This window comes from Anopheles coustani, chromosome 3 (assembly GCF_943734705.1).
Source record: "Anopheles coustani chromosome 3, idAnoCousDA_361_x.2, whole genome shotgun sequence".
NCBI lineage: Eukaryota > Metazoa > Arthropoda > Insecta > Diptera > Culicidae > Anopheles > Anopheles coustani.
In genome coordinates this window covers 18,298,200-18,322,921 of record NC_071288.1, presented here as the reverse complement: position 1 = coordinate 18,322,921, position 24,722 = coordinate 18,298,200, and the positions used below count along the sequence as shown (strand labels likewise).

Below are 24,722 nucleotides of genomic sequence, written 5' to 3'. Positions count from 1 at the left end.
TTGAAAGTGAACCCAGAAACGATTTCAGAAACGAAAATTACACGCAAGTGCGAGAACTCGCATCTCTAGAACATGACGAACAGCATGGATTGCCCTGGAATGGCCGTAGAAAATCTTTTTATTTCTCAACAAGTTTGTTTTAGTTGTGTTGTTTAGCGACTCTTTTAGTTTAATCTGTCACACGTCGTGCTTGCAAATCGGTGCTTTAAGAATAGAAAACTCTTTGAAGTGTATTCGAAACTTATGCCACTTTCGCTTCGAGAAACTTGAAAGGGACAACATCGGTAATGGACCTTTCGAACTCTTAAGCGCTTTGCTTGCATAAGCAATTCAATCCAATACTTTTCTTGCTCAAAAGGCAGGTCCTTTTGGATCCAACGAGTAGCAGCTTTTAATAATTTCGTACTTCTAGATTTTTTCCCCGTATAAGAGATTCCTAATTTTCCAGCCCTTATTCTTAAACATATTCGCGAAAAAGATAAATCTTAATCAAACCATGCACTCCTGTTAATCTCATTATCGAGAGCATAAAGATATGCATTTGGTGACTTATTTTAAATCCCATTAGAATGAAATTATCGGCCCCCAATCCATAACTCTTGGTACCTTTCACTGTCGTTTCGGAAAGAAAACGAACGGTCCGAAACTGGTTGATGATCGCAAAAAATAATAATCGTAATTTATGGCTTTTCGGGTCAATTTTCGATTTCGTTCTGACTGGTTTAATTTTCTTCTTGCCTTTCTACTTCCCGGGTAGCAACACCCATCCGAGATTTTCGCGTTTGTGGTTCTGGCAAGGACCACCTTACATTCACGATCGTTTTAATATTTTTTTGTGCTTGTGTGAAAAGATCGAAAGCGAAATTTTTTTACGAAGACGAACCGAATTCCGATCACATTCGGGAAGATATTATTGGTTGATCATAAAACTTACACCCGTGATCTTTAAAAAGAACAGGCCGTTATAAGTATCATATACATTTTGCTTGAAATTCCTATGGAGAACTATTTTGACAGAAACATAACGAAAATATAAACAAACGCCTTCGAGCGTCTAATTAGAGAAGGCTCCGGCAAAAGAAAACCCCCCGGTGGGTCAGTTTACGACGCTCGAAATGTTTACGAGTTCCATTTCCCAGAGGCGCACAGTATGCACTTGGATTGGTTTCGATCGTAAAAATGTTATATCGCGCTGCAATGGTCAGCTTTTGCGGGCCTAGATTCGAAACAATCTTGCGTGGTGGGACTGCGAACCATCCAATACAACGCTAGTCTATGTTGAACCATATGGGTTTTTTTCCGCCATTGACATTGAATCACTTCGAGCCTGGGCTGGACTTGAACTTGGACTTGAAGCCGTCTCAAGTTCGTGGAAGCTGCACATGGTGAACGATCGTCCGGTTTGCTATCTTCATCCTCATATTTCTTTCCCTTAAAAAATGTCTCGACTTAACACAAGCCGTTTGTCTGTGCCGGTCACGCAAAGGATGTCTTCATCCATTTCCACCATTTTCGCACATAAATTTCGTGCAATTTCCTTCCGAATCGCGAACGAGTTTTTGCTTGCGTGTGACATCGCTCCAAGAGCCTATTCAGAGGTTAGTCAAACGAACTTTCCCTAATGGAAAAACGTCATTATTCATTATGATACTGTCTGAAAGTGAAGTCATTGTCTGTGATGGAGCCAACGTTTTCTGCACCAAAAATTGGCATGACGAAATATGATTTAACGAATCTTCATCTGTTGTGGTTATTGGTGACGCCCTTAGCAATTGGTGATATGTTTAGTGCCGTGCCAAAAGAAGCATTTGTCTAATAGCAAATAGTTGTTTTTGTGAGTTTTTACACCAGCGGGTTCGTTTTAGAAAAATTTGCACAATTTATTTGCTTATCCATTCCAGTTGTCATCGGCGTTTTTTATTCCTTCGCAAACACTTTTGATTGATGGCTTGTTAAGCAAATTAGTTCCCATGTTCTACAAGCTTGTATAGACAATCATAACGAAGACAAGAAGGCTAGACGCGAAACAGCATGTGCAAATTTTGGCAAATTGAATAGATCTTCGTTGAGAACGAAGAAAAAAAATACACACCACGCCGGATACATAGTCCATCCAAATAGTCTATGCTGGGATTAACGGAGTGTTTATTGCGTGCACATTGTCTGTGTCGCGAATTTTGGCATGAGAACGGGGCGAAATTTCAGGGGCACTGGAAGCACATGGCGTGGCCGTGAATTTTTATCTACGCGAGAAACATACTTCGTGATGCTCTTGAAGTGTAAAAAGCAAACAAATATCATATTTTCATCGGTAAAATTTGAGAAATCAAAACATTGAGAAATTGTTCACCTCCCACGAAGGTACGCCTAATTTAACAAAATAAACTCGCTTTTCATTTTTTTAATCAACTTTCGATGCTATCGAAAACGGCTAGAACATTCCGGAAAAAGTAGGAAAAAATAAAGACAAAAACAGTTCCACACGATTTCAAAAATGAAGGATGCACAAATTAAAGCTAAGCCTTCGTTGCCATCTTAATGGACCTTATATCTGAATCCTTCCATTCGGTTCCGGTGACTTTTTATGGGACAAAATGATAGATCACACACGCGTTGTGAGACAGAGGTTATTTTTGCTGGTTCCCAAACTCCGTCCTCAGGGAATGCTCGGCACAAACGATCACCACCGGTATGCATGACCACACTCGTCCCAAAACGATATCATTAATGCTACCCAAATGAGGCGTTCAGTGAGAAATGGCACCGAAGGATTCTCCGGATGCGTGAATTCCAACGGAACGGTCCGTTTGCGTCGGGATTAGCTGTTTTTGAATGATGGATCGCTGGGCGGTATCGTCTAAATAAAACAAAGACTTGCAGGACCTCGCCACGCTGTTAAAGATCGCTGCGGCATCGGGATACCACCCGTGTGCAGCTACCTGCAAGTGGGACCGGATCGATTCCAGGATCGGTTTTGGGACGACATTCGACAGCGACAAGACGGCGCTTATTGAGCCATAAATCAGCGAATCGCGAGCACGAGGGAACGGGCAAGATTGAGAGGCGATCGTAGCAGCGATCCTCGACAATGTTAAACCGGCACCAGAACCCGGCCATAAGTAATCGAGAGCCAAAAGCGCACTTATCACGCGCTAAGTACCTTCTTGCCGGGAAGGCAGTGGAAATTCAATACACCACCGCGTACCCAAGTGCCATTAACACACGGTCCATTACCTCTCAAAGAACCGATCGAAGGTCACGAAAAATGAATAAAAATCCTATTTCTGATCCTCTGCCTACTCGATTTCGAACGTTCTCCGGGACGGGGTTCGGTATATCGATCGTGAAATCCATCCTAGCAGCTCCAGTGGTATCTTATCTCCAGTAGCAGAACCACCACCCTTATTTGGAAACGCGAAGTGTGTCCATTAATTATGAGCCCATTTTTCCCCTTCCTTTACAACTATACCGCACGCCGTTTGCGCGGGGTCCAAAAACAAATATCCTTAAGAACCTTGTCAAAGCACGCAAGCCGAATGTGATGCCATTAAGGTGATATTTATGACGTGGCCGCGTCTGCGCACCGATACAATGCTACCTCGAAACCCGGCCAAAGCATGAACAGTCAAACAGGAAACTGATCGATTTTCAGCAGAACTAATGTGCCTCGGTCGATTAAAGGCAAACGTTCACGAATGCATAATACACAACACCGTTCGCTTAACGAGCCGTTTCGGATGGCACACCGGTTCAATCCTTAACGGCTGTTGGTGATCTCTCCACAAAGCTGGCGGGAAAAGTGGTCATCCTTACAGGAAACCTTTTCTCGGCAGGAGTTTCCGTCCCCGTCCCGTTTCCTAAAGGGCGCTTCGATCGGGTCGATCTGATGATTCCTTTGCATGATGTGCCGCGCTATCAAATGTCATTAAACGCGACCACTGTTGGTGATAAACCGTGCTAATGAATGTAGCTAATTGTATGCCTCGAACATAAGGACACGATCAAAGATGGGATGATTAAAATAATTAAGAAAAACAATGACAGGAAACTCCCATGATGTTAACGCAACAGACGACCACTTTGCAACTGGTTTATGTGATTTTGTTAATGTTTTATTTGTCCGTTATCGTCTACCACATTATTTATAATACTTTTGTTCCGCTAATTAAGGTTAGTAACAATATGTAAACGATTTTGAAATGTTTACTTTCATTAGCGAAAAGCATATTTCTCTCATTATAAGTTTGAAACATAGTAACGGCTATAGTTTCCGTTTTAACAGCGATGCAAATCATGTGCGTGGGTAGATCAAGTTTTTTTTATTTACAAAAATCTAAAAAAAGGTTATTACTTTTTCTCCACCCGATTTTCGTTATGCTTTTCTGGTATATTAATTTCCGGTTTTAATCGGTGTGAAATGATCACAAAGGATGTTTGAGCAATTTTCGTCTTGATAAATAAGTTTCCAGAGGAAGCGAGATCAATATCTCTTCGCACATTATCAGCCAATATTTATGTATCCATTAAATTCCGCTGGAATTTAATTTACGGATTAATTAAAACACACACACACACCGTTAAAAAACCAATCAATTCGGTTCCATTCTTATAGTTCCTTGCCGATTCGATATAAATTAATCTGTCATTTGGCGAGGCGACAAAACTAAACCATTAGGCAACTAATCAGACACATCCGTTCGCGTTCGTGTGGCGATCTAGCTCGTCGCGGAACGTGAAACCAGATGAGTTTATTTTATGCTTCCACTTAGGGCACCTTTTTTTCATTTGATAAATGTAACGGTGGGCGATGTGGAATGTTTGGAAGCATATCGTTTTCGACTGTTCATCCTTTTTGATTTGTCGTTACAGGTTGCAACCAGCGGGAGGTCCTTTGGCGAATTGAAACATCAACGCGCTTTGGTAGTGGCGTGTTTTATTTTTCGCCATTAGAGGGATGCCTAATAAATTTACAGTGGCTCGTAAACTTATTGGATTAATTATTGTCATCAGGTTTTATAGCTTTAGTGGGAACAGTGGAAGAACATAAGGCGAGCACTCTTATCTATCACATTATTTACTCTATTCAAAAAGGTGATTAATTTATTATGATTTTACTAGCAGCTAAAACCCCTTGGCATCTACAGTTGTGTACAGCTTTGAGCGACACTTCCTTGTTCTTCATATACATTATACCTACACTTGCCCAAGGACAAAATCTATAAAATAACCGCCTAAAGGTCACACAGTTAGAACACAACCCAGAACGTCGGCCTGGCTTGGAATCGATGTTTAAAGTATGATTTACGACATTCGGAGCAACTTTTCCTCGCCAGTCACACGCACACGCACACATACTTGGCGTCGATCGTTTTACCAATCGACTCATCCACAAAAGGTCTGCGATCAGCTGGCCGACTGTGGTACGAAAAAAGTGAAAATTAAACATGCCATTCGCAAAACGACGATGAACATGAACACTCACTTTTATTTCCTAGCTTTATTATAAACACCTAGCCGTAGCGCAAAGTGTTCACAGTACGATCCGAGCAGGCTGGAAATCATAAATGAATCAAAACGATCCCCATGTTGCGAGCGCCATAGACGCTGCCATAAACAGATGTATCGGTCAAGATTGCACTTTTGCGTGTCCTGTCGAGCGTTATATGCGTATGGTCTCGGCAGACCATTCCCGCAGTTCAGGTTTACATCTTCATTCAAGGTTTTCCGTTTACTAAACATTGCAACGAGCCCGCTACATGGTCGCGGCCTGTGCTGGAGTTTATTCCAGGCACTGCAACAGTCCGCCGCTGTTAGCATCAGAACTTCTTACCATCGCTCGGGGCGGCGAACACCAAGAACTTACTTTCCCTCTCTCCAGACCATGGGATTTGTTTCTCTTTAATTTAATAACCATTTATCGATCATTAATTATTTTTACGCTCAGCCGTACGAGGTGTTTGTCTGCAAGCAATAAGGCCATGTTCTCGTTGCACGCGATCCAGATTGCAGTTTGTTTTGGATACGTTAAATGGATTATTTATTGACATTATTACATTTTCAATGAGGGAAAGTAAGTGTAACGTAAACCGTAGAATTGTACGCGATCCATCCGTGAAAGGAGACGTACTGTGGCTAACATTTCTTTTTCAAGGATCTTCACAATGAAAACACATTTATTTATGACCAGGACATAAAAATTCCTCGCTGTTTTAATACCCATACGGTAATTAAACAAACGAGGTGAGATATAAGCAGAAAAGCACTACAAAATTGAAATGCATTGCTCTTAACTACAAACCTAACAAGACGATGATTCACTGGTTGAAGATCTATCACCAAAAAAAAGCAGTGCTGCATCAAATCAAAGCCTAATTGCATTATCTGATAGCTGCCCACATCGGCAGCCGACGAAAATTTGTTCATAGTTGTTCAAATATATCATGTTGGAGGAAAAAACTTAATTTGTCTCCAAGGAAGATGAATCGTGCGGTTGTCTCGTTAAGAAATGAAACTAAAACGATGGCTGTCCCATGTCGGTGATGTGTGGAGAGGAGATTCATTGAGTCATTTCGCAGTTCCACTAGAGTGTTAACAGATCGTCTTTTTCGGGCGGAACATATCTATTTCCCTCCCACTGTCACCTATTGGAATGGCTTTATACAACCGAGCAAGCAAGAATCTTTTTGGCGAAATGGACGCAGACACATAAATTTCACTATGTTAATAAGCTAGCTCCCAAAACAAAAATGACCGTGAAATTTACTCGTTTCTTGGGCATTTTTTATGCACTCAATGGATGATATGGAAGGCAAGTCGGTCATGTTTGCTCTGTTTTATTTTTACTGCGTTTCGTACATCCTCCAAAATACCACAAGTTTCCTTCTAAGGCGTAGGTTCCAATTTACATAAAATTCTAGCGCTTGCGGTCATTGGACTCCTCAAGAAGTTCTGCATACTCGGTGTTAAATATAGCATGCTATATCTTATATATGTCTAAATTGCACTTGCTTTATTGCAAGGCTCTATTTGATTGTAATCATGCTAAAGTAGCTCTTTTTCCTAGGCAACAGAAGAGAAGCTTTATTTCCTTCATTTCCCTCGTATATCTACACAACCATTGTTACGCGAAGGCGTTTAACACAAATGGAACATGCAATAAACATATCGCGCTGATTAAATCTACATCGAATCGAACAACAACAGATTATTGTACGCCCGGCAACGACGAACCATCAGAACTGGCAGACGACTTCCATGAAAATCCCAAGACCTTCGCATGGAACTTTGCACTCGCCACGCCACCAAACCCACCGGATGTCGTCTCTATGGATAATTTCTCAGTTTCGGACGTCCTGACAATCACTGATTACATGTTCTGATTGGGAACGAATCTGGCTACACTTTTTACTGAATCCCTTCGTGCGTGCGTAGGTGTTGACAAGAATGCGCCAGTTTATAACAATTGCTTCGGGGGGAATAGTGCCACCCTAGCGCAGAGCCATTTCGATTTGGATAAATCGACAATAGGTTTTGTGATCTATCCTTCTGCCACGCTATAATGTAAAAGTTTTTCACGCAATACTCACTCTACAGTGGCGGTAAAGGTATACCACTATTGGAACTTCCATCATTTGATGCAGTTCATTAACAAACTAATCAAATCAACGCATTGTCATTGGATGCAACACAAGATGGGCGACCGAGAATGCGAAAACATCCATCACGGGTTTGCTTGGCGCCTACAGACTCATTAAGGATGTGTTACTAATATTTCAATATTTCTTGCGTTGACAATGCGTAGGACAGAAGACAGACGACATTACCGGATACTAATTGAACGGAATATGTTTTTATTCAACCGTGTTTAGTTTAAAGAGAATAAGAAAAAGAAAGACTCGTTTGATCATTATTTTTTTCTCAAGAAAGTGCTAAATGCTCTTAGTCTTACTTTCCAAAAATAAGAATATTGAATCCCATGACCGAAGCAGGACGCCTTCCTCCCTAGGCGTTCACGTGACGATGTTCGATTCACATTCTCGCGCATAGTTAAGCCATGAACGGTGGTAAAAACAAGTCCCGCGTAGAGCGTTGAAAATACCGGGGAAATAAAACTACCCACAAACCTCGTGACCGTGGTTGGTCCGGCTAGTGGCGACGAGCATGTATGTACTAAATATGTGCAGAAATGCACGTAAGCCAGCCGCCAATCGCACTCGGATTGCGCTACAGTACATCACTCCAACCGTGCCGCGACGACCGGAATTGCATCGATTGGGAAGTCATCGTCTGTGGTTGTCTCTCTCGTTCCTTTAGGGTTCACCCTATGATTCAAATAGTTGGCACCGAGAGATTGCACCCCGCCTCGATCATATGACCGAGGTGGGTTATGATGTAGCCGCATCATATGACGATAGTGCCGCAGTGCAATGCCATAAACATAAACGAGATGAGTCAAGAGGTTCTCGCGGTAACGTCCGGCAACACCGGAACGGACGGCAGGCGGAAGGATCAGCGGTGTCAAGGGCATAGTGGACGGCACTTTATGGTGCGTGGTATTGCGAAATACGCGGAACGCTTAGTGGCCGCAGTCACGTAGGACACTGATCGCTACCGAAAGGCATTCTACGGGCGAAAATGATACTTTATAGGAGTACCGAGTTTAATATGAGAGGAAATATACATTATAAGACTTACAACGATCAATATTAATAGCATTAGAGCATTAGAACTTCAAACGATCGTCAGTTCAAAAACAATGTTTAAAAATATCTAACCTAAAATGGATCAAGCTGTCCTTGCAGCTTCTTTTCCATGGAATCTAGGTCTTCTAACAAATCATGGCGCCACACCAAAATAGTACACAACTGGCACAATTATACATTGTTTCATTTAAGAAGTTGACGCCATTTTGATTTATGTAACACGTTTGTTACGAATCAAAAGAATGTTCCTTACATCCTCTTTCCCCCTTTGGGTCCAATGATCGGAAACTTATTTGGTCATCTTCGGTGCACCATTGAGTTGGCTTTCTGTTCCCAATTCGAACGCGCCGGACGTCTTCCGTGGAGATTTATTGTCAGCCTTGGTGCAACTGATGCGACTCGCAACAAGGCACCTCGCGGTGGTGGAACACATGCGCCAAACCGCTGGGGCCTTCCAACCCGTCTATGTGTTTGCTCCCTCAACTAGGATCGAATAGAAACGGGGAAAGGACAGCGCCCCTCGTCCCGGTACACCCCTTTGCCGGTACGGGGTGATAATTTGTTCGTGGTGCAATAAAAATTAAACAAACTAATTTCTAGATACCCTTCCCCCTAGATTGACCACAGCGCAGCGACCTGAGTAATACGCTTGATTTCTCTTTCGTTTCCCTTTTCGCAGGATGAAATCGCGGACAAGGCCATTAAGCTGACGGCGCGCGAGCGGCGCTTCATCAAGTTCGCCTCGGTCGAGTTCGATGGGCAGATCTACATGACGCCGCAAGACTTTCTGGAGTCGGTCGTCGAGCAGGAGCCAAGGCGTACGTATCACCGGAACCTGGTTATCCCATTTACCGGGCCGCTTTTCTTATATCCTTGTTTTGTTATTGGTTTTGTTCCCGCGCACACCGAAAGGCCGAAAAAATCGACGCTCCCGGTTAATATAACAGTAGATTAGACAAGCCTCCAGGGGTCCTTGAAAAAAAGTTCCCTTCGTCGGCAAACCACCAAACGGCTGCATTTCGGTTTGCGTGGGTTATTTGCCTATCGGTATGCAGTGAAATCTGTCCTACATGAAGTCCTTTTAATTATGCCCCGCGCTTCCCTCTCGTGAACCATATTTACCCGGGAGTTTTTCGCACCCCTCTAACACATTTACTTTGTCTCTTTTGCCTATTGCAGCCCGCCTCAAGAGGAAGTCATTAACGCATGCCGAGGTGCAGCAGCTGAAAGATTACACGCCACCGCTGAAGCACGGCTCGTCGCAGCTTTTTCGCAGCCTCCGCGACAAAGGTAAGAATGGCCAGAGATACCCAACGCTGCACCGGCGTCGGTAAAGTGTTTGCCTCGGCATCCCACGGGAGTCCGGCATCGAACAGGGTATCGTAACCCTTTAAGATAGCGCTCGTTCGTTAGAAGCACCTCATGAAGGCATCGGTTTTAAGCGAGATGGTTTTGCTGTATTCCTATTATCTTCAGTAATATTTTTCTGTGGGAAATTTTTAAAAAATATAGACTCTTTTTATATGATGTTATATAAACTAAATAATGTTCCTACAAACATTTTATCAGAGGCGCATATTGTGTACTAAAATCATTTTGTAGAAGATTTATGTTAAACAGAACAATAAATTGATGCTAACCAAATAATGCCAAAACCCACGGAAAAATAATGTTACCACACAAGACGGTCTGCGCCAAGCGGGAAATCGAAATCGGAACAGCAATAATAAGTTCTTTAACCTTTCGCCAGCTAATAGCAAGTGAATCTGACAAGTCGATCCACGGGAATCTTCCATTCACGGGAGCCGACCTGTCAGCAGGCCGCGTTTTTTTATCATTCCGCGTAAAATGACCACGATCCTCGTGCGATCCTCAACGCCAACGGGAAGCGCTGGTCCGGGACAACGGATTACCATACTAATCAGAACACGCAGACAGGATGATACGTGCGACGATCGGGGAACTATCGGTGGCACCTTAGAAGTGCGTCCCATTAAAGGCCTGCCGAAGGGAGGGACCTCCCGTTTCATCCGTTATGTGTCTGTGCCCGTACACACGAGGTCCCTCCAACCCTACGCAGAGATCTCGAGTCGCCTGCTGTAGTCTAATTTAGTTTTACAGAAGGCATCTTCGCTTAGTGCCCAATTTTGTAAATATGCTATCGTGAACAAACCAAACACACCGCCTCGAGACGCCTTCGGTTGAGATCCGGATGGTTTGTTCTTGTTTGTTTGTTGGAACTACTAGTAGCTTAACTTGACAGAATTCGTTCGGCAAGCCATGTTCAACAATCGGATTAGCCATTGGTCATTAGGAAAGAACTCACGAGGATTAGCCTCTTTCGGTTTTATGTCCTTTGAAGCTGTCCGTATATTTTTAAAATAATGCAGATGCTTTCTATTTCTGAAAATCATTCTTGTTCACGTAGAACAAACATGAAAAACAATTAATTTTACTCATTTTTCACCTTAAATGTGCATCCCATGTATGTATTTTATCTCTAATTTATTGGTTTTTGGTTTTACTTTATTTTAAGGAATTATCTCTTACACCGAGTATCTTTTCCTGCTCTCCGTCCTAACAAGTGAGTTTCAAAGTTACCGTTTCCATATGACAATACATATTTAACAACATTCTAATTCCATTTCAAAGAACCTCACTCCGGCTTTCGCATCGCGTTCAACATGTTCGACACGGACGGCAATCAACGGGTGGACAAGGATGAGTTTCTTGTGGTAAGTGTGGCGCTTCTTTCCCCCCAAAAAAATATATCTCTTTGCAGAACGGTCTAGGAAAGGTTTTAGTAACTTTTTTCTGTCCAAAAAGCACGAAAACCAGTGTTTAAATGGTGGTAACTATCAAATGTATTCAACTTTCGCGTGAATATTCAAAACATTCCAAATACGTTGCGGGACCCCAGCTCCATCTAGCGTAAAGTTGTCAAACTGCCGTCGAACCCGATGTCGCTCCTAGATGTCGCTAGTAATGGCTCAACGTTTGCTAGCAGCCATAATTTTGTACCGGGATGTTTTTATAGCTATTCTGTTTTAAATTATTATTTGTATTTTACATTCAGTTAATTCATTCCTTTTCTTCACTTTTCCAACATGATTTCATTGGTACCTCTGATTTGCCCGTGTCCGTTGTGTCCGTTTTTTCTATCCCCGTTTTTTTTTTGGTAATGAAAAATAAACACACAACCGATCAACAAAACTGCACAACAAAACACCACGCACCCACCACCAAATTTTCGCACGTTGCCTTACTGCCGTTGCCGAAAACCCGAAACCACTTCCGTATGTGTCTGCGCTGCGCCAACCACACGCCGTATCCCCCACCGTACAACCGCCGCTCTGTCCGGTGCGAAACGGCGACAATGGCGTACAGATTCGTCAGCTGCTCGGAGGATCGCTGAAGGATCGTGATCTCGACGAGGCCACGCGGAAAGCTGTGAGAATTCTATGTTTTACTAAGTGCATACTGTGCTGCCATCACATTTTATCCTATATTCCTTTCTCTTTTCCTAACCAAATCCTACATCCTGTCGCTGTCAGTAGATAGAACCTGTTTTGTTTGTTATATTTTGCCATCGGAATATTAGCTGCTTTTTTCTGTTCCTTCCGATTAGAAAAATCGAATCAAATTATAGTTGCTTTGAGTGTTTCTTTTCGTTTTTGCTCTATGTCCTTTACGCCCTTATGAAAAGATATTTTAAAATTATTTTATGTAGTTTTCTACATTCTTAAAAAAAATGTTGGTAGTCAAAACAAAGTAAAGTAAAGCATCATATGCTACTTTCAATCTCTCTCTCTCTTTGCAAGGCAATAACTAAGATAAGATACTACATGCAAACCAATTACTCGATGAAGACTCCTCAACATAACACTCTCAATACCCGTTCTTTGTAAATAATCATTTTCAACTGTGTTAACTAAACCAGGTGTGAGTGTGCCCTGTGAGCAACAATTATTTTAATGCAAATTGATGGCAATTTTAATTCAATTTTTTTTTATTCGTTTCTTCCAAAACCTTTTCTATTTTTTCCTCTCTCTCTTTCTCTATTTGCTCGTTGTTATCGTGCGGCACAACATGGTGATGATGGGTTCGTCATTTGTGTGTTAAAATATTTTTTTCAACCGAAAAACAAACCATCTCTCCTAAACCGCACAACTCAAACTGACGTTCCACACTTCGGCACTCGCAAAATCAATTGCACAAACAAAATGCATGCGTAAACTGCATCGTCAAAATCTGTCGTAAAAACAACGCATCCCAACACCCCCCCTCCGGCACGGCGTTCGCGGTTCCCAAAATTATGCTCCCATGCAATCCCTAATCCAATGACCGTTCGGCAAAAATCGGGCGCAAAACACGCCATAGCTGCTGCATCTCGTATCGACCAGTGCGCAAGCGAAATTTTTACTCACAAATTATCGCGACCAAAAACCGAAACCATCGGTCGGCGAAAAGTCCGCGCCGGCAAAGGAAGACGACGGCGCCACGGTTCCGCCGGTTAAGAGTAGAACGACGCGATTAGTAAGTTTTTCTTCGCCACCTTGGATTGGTTTCTTTTTTGTTTTCGTTTGATATAAACTGTATTCTTTGATTTTTGATTTCTTATAACTGTACATTTAATTTCAAATACTTTTGGTTTGCTCATTTGATGGTCATATCCTTTCTTACTTTCACTGACCTGGTGTGATTTTTTTTTCCTAATCTTACGTTTAATTTCATAGAATAGACTATTGTTTTCCGTTGTTTGCACTCTCCCGGCTAGAAGTTTTCTGTAAGAAAATGAACTTTATATTACCCATTAAGCCCCATACACGTCCAACTGTGCGTACTAAGTCCGCAGAATGTGTAAAACCCTCTTTTTGTGTGGTGTGTGAATTAAAAACCCAACTTTCCAACTTGTCCGATTTAAAGTATGTACATACGATTATAATCTCGACGCCTAATGTAGTGGATTTAATGTTTACTTGTAAATGATCAGTTATTCAATTATTTTACCATTTGATAAGCCCATCCTTAAACAAAATAATGCGATCGATGGTTTCAGATAATTAGAGCCCTATTTTTGCTGCTGTTTTAAATATTTAGCATGTACATACATCGTTTTTGTAAATATGATTCCCATGCTCTTTCCGAGACATACATTCGGACAGTGTTAAAAGTTAATTAAGTTTAATATGTTGCAAGTGACATAAGCATAAGTTGCAACTGCATGTGAATGTATCTGAATGCACGTACCAAAGCCAGCTCGAGTGTGTGCTAAATGCTGTAATATATTCGTCAATGCTCGGTATTGGAGGCCTGGTTTGTGGAAGCTGACTGCATTATCCACCTTGTAGTGTCCTTTGGTTATCCTCTCATTCAAAAACAATCTCACATTGATCAATCGTATTATTAAAATTATTAATATATCCCTATTAAGAGTTCTTTTCATCATTATTATTTAAACGATTCAGAGATTCAGTTTGTTTTTTTTTTTTAATGTTTTAAGGCATTATTTTTATCTTACTCCGACTTCCTGGAGCGAAACATCCTATTCAGAATGCAACATCTGAAGCCAAAGCAATTCTCCGTGCCCCCGTTCCGTCCGATCAAGTATCTTGTCCGTAAATGTTGTCTCGTCCTCCGTCGTCCGTTCCGTTGGTGGTTCGTCGTTGCTATCCGTCCCGGAGATGTGCAAAAATGTGCTTGCAGGAAATAGAAATCTAAAACCCATTGGCCAATCCCAAATGGTGTGTGTCCCGTTCGTGCGCCGTAGTTCGATGTAACCTAAATGCTCTGTTTATTCAATAGACGAGAATAAGGGACCGCAAGTTCGTGGGAGGGAAAACTAGTGCTGTACAAAACATTTCCATCGGTAATGGTCGTTCCCCAATGGGGGAAATGGGGGGTGGGATCGTGAGGCGGGGCGGGAAAAAGTATGTCCATCTGTACCTGTAACCCGTGCGTGCACGTACCCCATGTCATGACATTCAAGTAATCATTTAGGCGCTCACGATGTGTATAGTGTTTGGAACTAAAAACGTCAACCAAAAACCAAAAAACAACCTGACCACGCGTCGTGTGGTCCCCTCTCTGCAGGGCTGAACGGAAACTAATTTACTTTTTTTTAACTTTCGCCATCCATTTCATTCACTCTTGCTTTCCCGGCGGGTGAGTAGATGGAGAAAATTTTCAGCTTCGCCTGGAAGGGAAAGCGCGGCATCGAACCGAAGGAAGGCGAAGAGCCAGGAGAGCACGTACGTTCCTTATATCGGTGGTCCACCTTTTGGAAAGGTTTCTTTAATGTTTCCTCCTGCCGGATCTTCTGCCTTCCAGGATGACTACGTCGACGATGAGCAGGGCCTGCAGAGGAAGCACAAGGTCGACACGTCGCTGCAGATTCACTTCTTTGGCAAGAAGGGCGACAAGGACCTGCAGTACGATGGGTTCTACAACTTCATGAAGAACCTCCAGACTGAGGTGCTGGAGCTGGAGTTTTGTGAGTTCTCCAAGGGCCACGAGCGCATCTCGGAGGTGGACTTTGCGAAGATTCTCCTTCGCTACACCTATCTGGTAAGTGGCGTGTTGGCATTTAACCGATTTTGTTCAACAATTCAATGTATTTTTTGATCAACGCTATATTTTTGACTGAGCCGGGTTATGAATTTCTTGTTCACATAATTCTTTTGTAACCATTTCCTAATTATGTAAATATTTAAAAATATGTGAATTCACCATCTCGTGAACACGTTAAAGAATCAATCCTTTTCCAACGCTGATCGACCTTTTCTTCCCGCTTAATCAAGGATACCGACGAATACGACAACTATCTCGACCGTCTGCTGGACAGAGAGGCCAAGGAGAAGGGTGTATCGTTCGACGAGTTCCGCCAGTTCTGCCAGTTTCTGAACAATCTCGATGACTTTTCGATCGCGATGCGAATGTACACGCTCGCCGATCAACCGATATCGAAGGGTAAGGGAACTGGACCGTGTGTCCCGAATGAGCCGGAAACCAACGACAACGTCCCTCTCTTTTTTTTCCGTAGATGAGTTTTCGCGTGCGGTCAAAATCTGCACCGGTTCCGAGCTAAACTCGCACCTGATCGACACCGTGTTCGCCATCTTCGACGAGGACGGCGATGGGCTGCTGTCGTACAAGGAGTTCATCGCCATCATGAAGGACCGGGTGCACCGGGGTTTCAAAGTAAGTCACTACGAGCACGTCGTCGAGGACTATCTGGACGATATCGAGAAGGGCACGGTGTACGCGGACAACTTCCGGCAGCTGCTCAAGATGCGGTCGCGGGCCTGCCGGCGGTTGCGCCGCTACCTGCTCTACTTCTACTATCATCCAGACCACGGGCCCGATGAGGGCACCCGGCACTATCGCTAGGCAAAAACCGCTTTTTGTGCGCTGTTTGTACGTTAAACTGTAGGCTTAAGCTTATTACTTAGGACATTTAAATCCAACATAATCCACGCGACGTACCGGGGGTGAGTTTTAAATGTACATTCTGTAGTTGTTCGTATGTTGACAAACGTAACGATACCGTAACGCTCATACTTTGTATCCTATCCTTCCACCTACCAAATTCTCCAATCGCATAAAAAAATTGTGCCTTTTAATGTTTTATTAGATCGCTTTCTAGAGATTAGAGCCCAACTTATTTAGGGTTAAATAATTATTTTTTACACATTTTTTCCCCGCAAATAAATCTTCGTCTAAATTTTTGTCTGTTCGAAATCGGTATGTGTCTTTTCTTTCTTTTCGCAAATCCAAATTTCGCCTATCGACCACAATCGAGTTCTGTTGTATATGATTTATTTTCATCCTGTTTTATGTTTCATCCGTTCAGACAACTAACCCGTGTGGAGTGTGTACATAAATGGTCTGTGTGTGTTAATCTTAAACGCCAAAAGCTAAAAAATAGACCCCTGTACATAAATTGGAAGAAAAAGAATCGTGTGCAAATGGATCTTCAAATCCCACCAAATTCGACGAGAATTGGAATCTACGTACAACTTTTCATTTTCGTCATATGTCTGCTTATTTTCGAATTAAGTTTTGTCGATGTGTTCGTTTTGGGTCGACATTTCTTGACGGTGGACGACGTAAGTAGAATCAACCACTAATTCCGGTAGGTATCTTAACATGTGTAATCGATGTACAGGTGAATTTTCAAAAATATTTTCTTTAATTTGTCGGTGGTTTGTATAAGAAAACCACACCGTAAGGAGTAGAAGTGGTATTGATTTTTTAATCAAAATGAAAAACAATCCTATCCCCAATAATAGGAGCAAATAATTAACAGATTTTTTCCATTTCCTTTTCTCTTTGTAGTCGAACGTCAAATCGGAAGGATGGGAAGCGTTCAAACATTGCTTAAAGCAAGAGATGAAGCAAAACGTCTAAAAGACCCCATCGCAAAGCAGCGTATCTAACCTTCTCTTCCTCTCTCTCTCTCTTGTCTTGTTAAAAACCTTTCCATTGCAATCGATATTGTACGGTTTTTCCAACAAAAAATGGCACACTTGTTTTTAACAAACAACTCAGAAATAGCATTTGAAAAAGGGCAAGGCATTGTGCCATAATGGGAACACAACTATCCGATCTCTTCCAAGTTTGTTGGAATTGGTTATTTGTTGAGTTCTATAGAAAGCATGGCAAAGAAAACTAAACTGAACCGTTCTAACATGGAAACGCTTACTAAAATTGTTACTTACGAAATTGTTTGTGGTTGAAATTGTACCGTCATCTGTTACTTGTTAGACTTCTTAGCTTTTAAAAACTTTCAAAAAGTATGATTATAAATGAGCGTGGTTGTGTGTGTGTCAGATTGTATTTAAAGAAATTATTTGCTTTAAAAGCTCAAATTTGTTGTCGCACGGCCAATAGAGAAGTAGGCCGCGTGCTCTTTGCAGTGTGTTATATTAGTGAAATTCAAACTCACAGTTACTTGGTCTCTCCCAATTGAAAGCATTTTTACTTACCTACCGTTACTTACTTGCCCGCTATGATTTAGTTTATTTTAACAATAAAATAAATAGCATAAGGTGCGTAAGAAATCTTTATACTCAAGTAGACCAATGTTCGCAAGTTTTAAATTTAATAATTTATATCATCGAAGGATATAAACAATATCCCCTGCGAAGGATACCGAAAGGACATGCAGTTTCATACCATTGGTAGGACCATTCGGCATCGTCTTACACCGCCAATGTGAGTGGTTGCCTTTTGCACAATTCTAATAACTACTTAAATAATAATACCAACACCAGCTACACAAACAAACAACTAACCTCTTTGTTGCTATGAACATTGCCCCGCCCACGAGCAAGTATTTTACGGAAAAATATACCAAAATATGAACACGAAACGCGCCGAGTAGTTTAATATTTTAGCGATCCGAAAAGTGTGTGATATATCTTTAGGAATTTTTGAAGCAAACAAATTTTAAGAAAAGCACAAATGTATTATAAGTTAATGTTTTTTGTTTCTTTCGATCCCCTAACCCTCGCTGTACCTCATTCATTCTTTTTCTTATCGTTGACATTATGATAAAGTGTACTGGGTACTACATTTATATATATACGTTAAATAAATTAGTAAACTTTAAAAATATCTCTTCTGCAAGTTCTGTCTGGTATTTATATCCTGCCTGATTGCGTTATTTAGTTTGTTTTGCTCTTATTGTAGTTTCTGTTCGTATCTCCATTTATTTGTTATGTTTTCGTATTCCTTTTGCCACACGCTGTAGTATTTCGTTCATTACTTTACCGAGAAACAGTTGCCTTCATTGCCAAATCGCTGCCAACCCCGGAGTGCAGGGCTGCGTAATACTTGTGTAATAAGGTTTGATTCATATTTGCGCCATCATCCGATGTCTTTCATCAACAGGGCTCTTTAGTGGAAAAACATCCTTTTTACTCGAGATGTTTTGATATCGTTGCAATGGTGTTACCATGGTGTTTCTTTCCCCCCTTCCGCACCTTTCCAAAGCGTTTTCGAAGACAAAACGAAAATCGCAAATGTTAAATAACACCGCCCCAGGATCTTCGTGTACAGTCTTGATGCACGTTGACAGTTCCGTTTTCTTATACCGCGACCACGTGCTTGATTCGAATGTGTTACGGTTACGTTATCCTAGCAAACTGCGCTTCTCTCTAAAAATCTCAATTCACTCGAATGATTGTAAAGTATATGATCGCAGTAGACGCCTATCAAAATATATTATTATTGTATATGGTTTTCGTCATCCTTTCGCCGATTGTTAGTTTTTTTTCTCGTCATCTTTACTTTTCGTTATCCGATTGTTCGCGAAAAAAATCCTATAATCCAATAAATACAGTACGCATAAATACAGGACACCCGCCAGTCGTGCAGGCCCTGTTTGTAGCTTATCCACTATGTTTAGCTTATAGTTGCTCGCGAAGACGCTATGAAAGCATTGCCGATTGATTGATGCATTTTTCCGTTACCCATTCGTATGAAGTCTTTTGAAAAGTTATTAATTCGTTTTCTTTTTTTTTAATATTGTATTTGTGCTTACAACAACAAGCAGCCCGTTAAGACAGCAAAATGAAACGAAATCACTTGAAAGGAACCTTTTTCTTTAAAAGCTATGCTTGTGTAGTACATACCCTCGCTCCCAGTTCAACACCTAAGACATAAAACAAAGTCCTAAACCTATAAGTCGACTGACGAGTGTGGGAAACGTAAAACATTCTTGCAAATTAATAGTACACGCATAAATGTATATTCACGCCCTCATATTGCACGCATGTTGGTTTATGTATACGCTGATGTATGGCGGTCTCGGGGCTCGGAATCACATTCGAAATTCATAGTTTTTTTTTTTTTTAATTTTGTCTCGTTTGATCAGTTCTTCCTTCGACAGTCCATGAACGTGTGTCTCTCGGTGGAAGCTATGCTCTTATACAATCCTCCGTGAACTACCTTAAACGCACTTACGCTCTAGTTCTTTAGTATTCATCTTTAGTTTCGTTACATAATGTTATATCTTACTTTCTCGAATTTTTTTTTTGTTTTGTTTTTGTTTTAATGTGTTATGCTGTTTAAAAATCACCCCCTTTACGGTGTGTGTTTGTGTTTCGTGTTAAAGTATACTTGCATCTGCGGGTATACACTTACGGGCTAAGGTATCTGCTGCTGACTAGAGACTATTGCATCAACATTCAACACGGAAATATCAATACCCTTTTCCAGGACCATCTTCCATCGGCGGTACCACCGCCGCCCGCCATCCGCTTCCGCTTCGGCTTCCGGTGCATTTCCACAACGGTCCATCTATTGGCCATCAACAGTTGCTAGCGATTAGCATTAGTAAAATATAAATTTTGTTGTTTTAGGAAGGTTTGCAGTTAGAAGGTTTGATAGATTCACCATCAAACGGAAATCGTATTGCGTATTCTGGGTGAAATTTGCTTGTTCTTTTATTCCTTTGTACTTTAGATTCATATTTACGACGTGTTTTGTTTGCCATTAGTTTGTATTTTGTTTTTATATATAGATGTATATATATTTCTTTTTCAACGGGCTGTGGAATAAGTTTGTAGCTTCAAAAAGGTAGGTAGCATTCGCTTTCGTACATACTTTGGTACTATTTATTGGTAACACCTTCGGGTAGGAGTTTTCAGGTGCAGTGTTCCAGCGGACTCCCCCTCTTCCTTTCCTTTGCTTTACTGTGCGGCAGGCAGGTCATCATACTTTACTTCTTGTTCGGTTGCAAAATGCAGCATCCATTTTCCAGTTTTAATCATTTCAATGCTCTCCACTGATGCTAAGTAATTAAATTCAGACTGAATAATTTTAAGTCGGTATGCATTTGCATACGCACACGCATCTATTTACCTTCTTCTAAATTTTCGTGTAGTGGCAAATCGTATCGTCCAATATCGAATACAAAATATATTTATATTTATATATACCTTTGTGTTTTAATATATATAATATATAATATGTATGCCTTTCCTTTAAAGAGAATATATTCTTTTTCTTTTTCCTTCAATTATCTTCTGTTGCGAGTGTACCATCTGTTCAAAAATAAACAAAATACTTTTCTCTCCGCTCTTGCTAGTCTTGTCTGTTTGCATCATAACTTCGATTATCATCTTATTTGTGTGTAATCATTCCCTGATAGTGTTTGCTTTGTCCGGTTGTCGTTCAATACCAATAATGTTTTGTTTGTTCTTCTGTTTCCTGCATTCCTTTTCTAAGCGGTTATGCCAATTTATGAAATGTTTCTAGGAAGAAATGGCGTCCCTCAAACATAAACGGTTCACACGAGCCCTGTTACATATACTATCTTATTCGGTTTCTTCAAGCATGTACATCCATTGAGGATTTAAAATTATTGCTGCTTTGCTTAGGCTCGGGACCGTGCCCCGCGCGTTGGCGAAGCGGTTCCCGTTCAGAATTTTAAGTTACTCATCGAATCCGAAAGCAATGCGATTTTGTTTGCACCTTCCGCTTCAAACCTTTTTGCACCTCGCTTTTTACGTAGCTTGTATTTTATAAGATCATACACCGATGGAAGGAGAGATTCGTGAAATTGGTTTTCGTTTGATGGACCGTTTCGTCTACGTTTTTATTAACTCTTGTGATGGTTAATTTAAATAAAATAAATAAAGATAAATTTGTTGGAATGATTTTTCGAAACAAGTCGATGGTAAAGTACCCAGGAAAAGTGTGGTCGTAATAAATTAATTGGAATGAAGAATGGGTTTCGTTACACGTCTCCGACCTACCTTCGATTGTGCTTTTCAAAATAATACCTTCCATGATCCATGATCTCAAAGGTAGAACATTGAAACAACAGTAGATTGTCTTGACTTTTGGTAAGGTTTAATAGGTTGTTGTTAATTTCCCGCCTTGGTTTCAGGAAGGCACGTACTAGTGCTGAAAATATTTGTGAAAGATTTGTTTAAGCCGCACATAATGCCATAACTGGTGTTTAATTGTATCGAGCCGTTTAGAATACCGACTAAACTTGTCAGATTCATAAGGTTGACTACCAAAACCGTCAAATCTCAAGAAGTATGGACAGCCAAGCAATCTGCTTTAGTTGTTTCTCTCGCAAATTCTACTCCTTCGCCCAGCAAAAACACGTGCCAACGTAATACCAGAAACAGGGCTAATCAAACAACACACTCACACCTTACCAGAAGTCCTTGTACGACCCTCAGGAGGCTGTTACCGGTGCCCCTTGCATGTTGGTGGCCATCAGCGATCCCGACAACGCACTGCTATTCTGAGCGGCGCTGTTGCTCCCCGCCGTACCGCTACCACTTCCACCGGTAGTGCCATTGGAGGCGGACATTTCCGATTTCACGCGCCGTGCTATGTGCGAACGGGTATGCTTGCGAAGGTGATCTTTACGGTAGAATCCTGAAAGACAAGAAATATAATCGTATTTTATGTCGATTGAAAACATAACCCGTCGATGCTTTGTTACCTTTTCCACACTCGCCACATATGTGCTTCTTTTCGCCCGTATGAATTACAATGTGGAGCGTAAGTTGTTCCTTTCGTTTGAAGGATTTCAGACAAATCTGCAAATAAACGTTCCCGTTAGCATAGCACACGAAGTTTGTGTTTTCCTCCTGCAACTTACACTACAGATATGAGGTCGATCGGGAATGTGCGATAATTTGTGACGCGTCAGATGATCCTTGCGCTTCAGGGCGGCATTGCAAATGTCACACACGAAGCGCCGCTCAACGGCGTGCGAAATGACGTGCTGCTCTATCAGGCCACGCTCCGGGTAGGCCATCTGACACTCGGGACAGCAGAACAACGGTGAGCCATCGAGGGCTTGCGTTTCCCGGATCTGGCCCGGCTTCGGGCGTGGTTTCTTCTCCTTCGGTGGTTTACGTTTCTTCTGTTTTTTCGTCTTCGTCTTACCGGTTGTGGCCGGCGGGACCACTTCCTCCCCATTTACCGTGGCTCCATTGACGGTGCTGCTGCTAGAGTTGTGCGCATCGGAACTGACGACCGTTTGGCCACCACCATTGGCACCATTTGTAAGATTGTTGGCGAGCGATGGTTGCTGCTGACTGGCAAATCCATTATCTGTATGATGGTTTGCGCCATGTTGATGCATCTGCTGTTGTTGCTGCTGTTGCTGATGATGATGTTGCGCCAGTTGCTGATGGTTCAACCCAAGGCTGGCAGCTGCCGCACTGACGGCCACATTGCCCAGGGCCAGATTGAGATTGGAACCGTTCTTCAGGTTCAGTAAATCCTTTTGGACGTTGAATGCATTCGTTTCGACCCCGATCAGCCCGCTCAGTGGTCCGGGCGAGTTTAATCCCGATCCGCCAACTGATCCATTTGATTCCTTCTTGATCGTTTCCGAGTACTTCAGGAAGTGCTGGATCGAAATGGGCAACGTGGCCGACAGCAGGTGAGACGAGTAATCAACCGTGTTCGATGGGTTGGTGAGTGTCTGCCAAGATTGGTTGACATTTTGCAGTATCTGCTGGTTGATCATTTCGTCGCGGTCTACCTTGAGGGTGTTTCCTCCTTTCGGAACCTTCACCTGGTGATCGTTGTTGCCCATCGTGGCGTTTCCGTTGCCGAAAGAGTGATCGTTCGCCGGCTGCTGATTTGTTGTCCCGTAAGCATGGGAAATGTTTTGACCATAAGACATCGGTGCATTAACCACTGGAATGGAAAACAAGAATGGTGATAAAATGGTCGTGGTAATTAAACATAGTAACATTAAACCTTCAAAATAATACGTACATAAGATTTTAAGACATGTTATGTATCAATTGAATAATATAAAAATGTAAATAATACAGAAAACGTATAAAGGACTGTTTCATCAAATACTTGGCAACGTATCAGGAAGATGTACTGTAAAAATTGTAACCACATTATGTGCTCGATTTTTTGGCCAATTGTATCACTGTAGAATACACTGTGCTACTTCAACACTCCGCCAAGAATGGTAGTGGTCGACAGACGGGAAATGTGTATGCAACCCTCTTTTATCGCTCCATGTTTAAAGGCAGTCCCCCTCAGTGTTTATGCTTTTCATTCCAGACGCGCTCGTCGGCTCTTCCCGTCCATTCGCCAGCCGTTACATACCAACGTCTCACCCACCCTTACGGACGAGCATAGTATTTCCCCACACTCTCGCTCTCTTGTGAATCAGGGCAACACACGCGAACCATAGTTTGTTGGCGTTTTTTCTCAATGCACACTCGATATGTTGTCTCGCAGGTTGCTTCGTAACAACAGAGCACCACTACAGCGGTCGGTTGCTAGTGGACGCCAACAGTCGTTCAATCGCTTACATACTTTCCGCATCCGATTGCGCACGACAGCTCCAACAATTAAAACCAAGCCCCTTTAATTACTCAATGGCTGATGGAAAAGGCTTACTTACTTGAGGTAGTATTCTGATTGAAATGGTTCCCATTCGTACCACCGTGGTACCGGTTCAGGTCCTGCTGCTGGCCAAGATTGTTCGTCCCGCCTGTCCCGCTTCCGGTCCCCAGCCCGGATCCATTTCCAGCGCCAGCCGCCCCATTTCCGGGACTGTTAGTGCTCGTAAATGCGCCATCGTTGCTACCGAACTTAGCAGCAAACTGATGAATGCCGGAAAAGGGCCCGCCGAAGGCCGAGAAATTCATGATGGCGTGGGGGATGTTTTTCTCAGGTTAAATTTTAAATCCCAAATCCACGATTATCCCAGTAGCCACCGCAGTAACACACGCGCACAACAGCACCACCGTCGTAATGGCGTCCCGTTCGGTTTTCCGGGACAACCGATTGCTTTTCCAGGCGAATGGATTGAAGCGACACTTTGCAGGAAATGGTGAAATCAGGAAAAATTCCGATTGGCAATGGAAATCGAAACGCTTTACCGTAGACTGTCATATGCAGAATACCAATAGCAACCACCGAAGCCAGATATCACAACGCACCACAGCACACACACACACACAATAAATCACGTCGCCGTCGTCTCGTGACGACGAAATAAATCTTCAC

General features: G+C 42.1%; 2 protein-coding genes across 3 annotated transcripts in view; one reads left to right on the top strand and one right to left on the bottom strand.

The window, feature by feature from the left end:
- Positions 1–18,066, top strand: part of LOC131261261 (calcium uptake protein 2, mitochondrial) — a 47,951-nt gene extending 29,885 nt beyond the window's left edge. The window contains exons 2-12 of one of the 2 annotated variants that reach the window (XM_058263257.1): positions 9,382–9,520; positions 9,882–9,992; positions 11,239–11,286; positions 11,355–11,437; positions 12,090–12,152; positions 13,083–13,238; positions 14,876–14,953; positions 15,033–15,269; positions 15,503–15,671; positions 15,745–15,902; positions 17,040–18,066. In XM_058263257.1, coding sequence (XP_058119240.1) covers positions 9,382–9,520; positions 9,882–9,992; positions 11,239–11,286; positions 11,355–11,437; positions 12,090–12,152; positions 13,083–13,238; positions 14,876–14,953; positions 15,033–15,269; positions 15,503–15,671; positions 15,745–15,902; positions 17,040–17,111 — 1,314 coding nt within the window. In that variant the 3' untranslated portion in view covers positions 17,112–18,066. Of the gene's footprint in view, positions 1–9,381; positions 9,521–9,881; positions 9,993–11,238; positions 11,287–11,354; positions 11,438–12,089; positions 12,153–13,082; positions 13,239–14,875; positions 14,954–15,032; positions 15,270–15,502; positions 15,672–15,744; positions 16,400–17,039 lie in introns of those variants that run through there. The other variant, XM_058263249.1, reaches the window with a different exon arrangement.
- Positions 18,067–19,498: 1,432 nt separating this feature from the next.
- On the bottom strand, positions 19,499–24,361 carry LOC131260787 (zinc finger protein 37 homolog). Its single transcript, XM_058262608.1, has 4 exons — positions 24,115–24,361; positions 22,333–23,384; positions 22,174–22,270; positions 19,499–22,106 (listed from the first exon to the last, which is right to left on the bottom strand). Exons 1-4 carry the CDS (start codon positions 24,359–24,361, stop codon positions 21,901–21,903), a joined length of 1,602 nt encoding a protein of 533 aa, XP_058118591.1. The 3' UTR covers positions 19,499–21,900.
- Between the last annotated feature and the right edge of the window lie 361 nt (positions 24,362–24,722).

Bases quoted from the DNA above. Each gene is read 5' to 3' on its own strand.
- LOC131260787 (XM_058262608.1), bottom strand. From the start codon at position 24,361: ATGAATTTCTCGGCCTTCGGCGGGCCCTTTTCCGGCATTCATCAGTTT. The intron at 23,385-24,114 runs GTAAGTAAGCCT...TTTCCATTCCAG, and splicing joins CAATCAGAATACTACCTCAA to TGGTTAATGCACCGATGTCT. The intron at 22,107-22,173 runs GTAACAAAGCAT...CTTGTCTTTCAG, and splicing joins ATGTGGCGAGTGTGGAAAAG to GATTCTACCGTAAAGATCAC.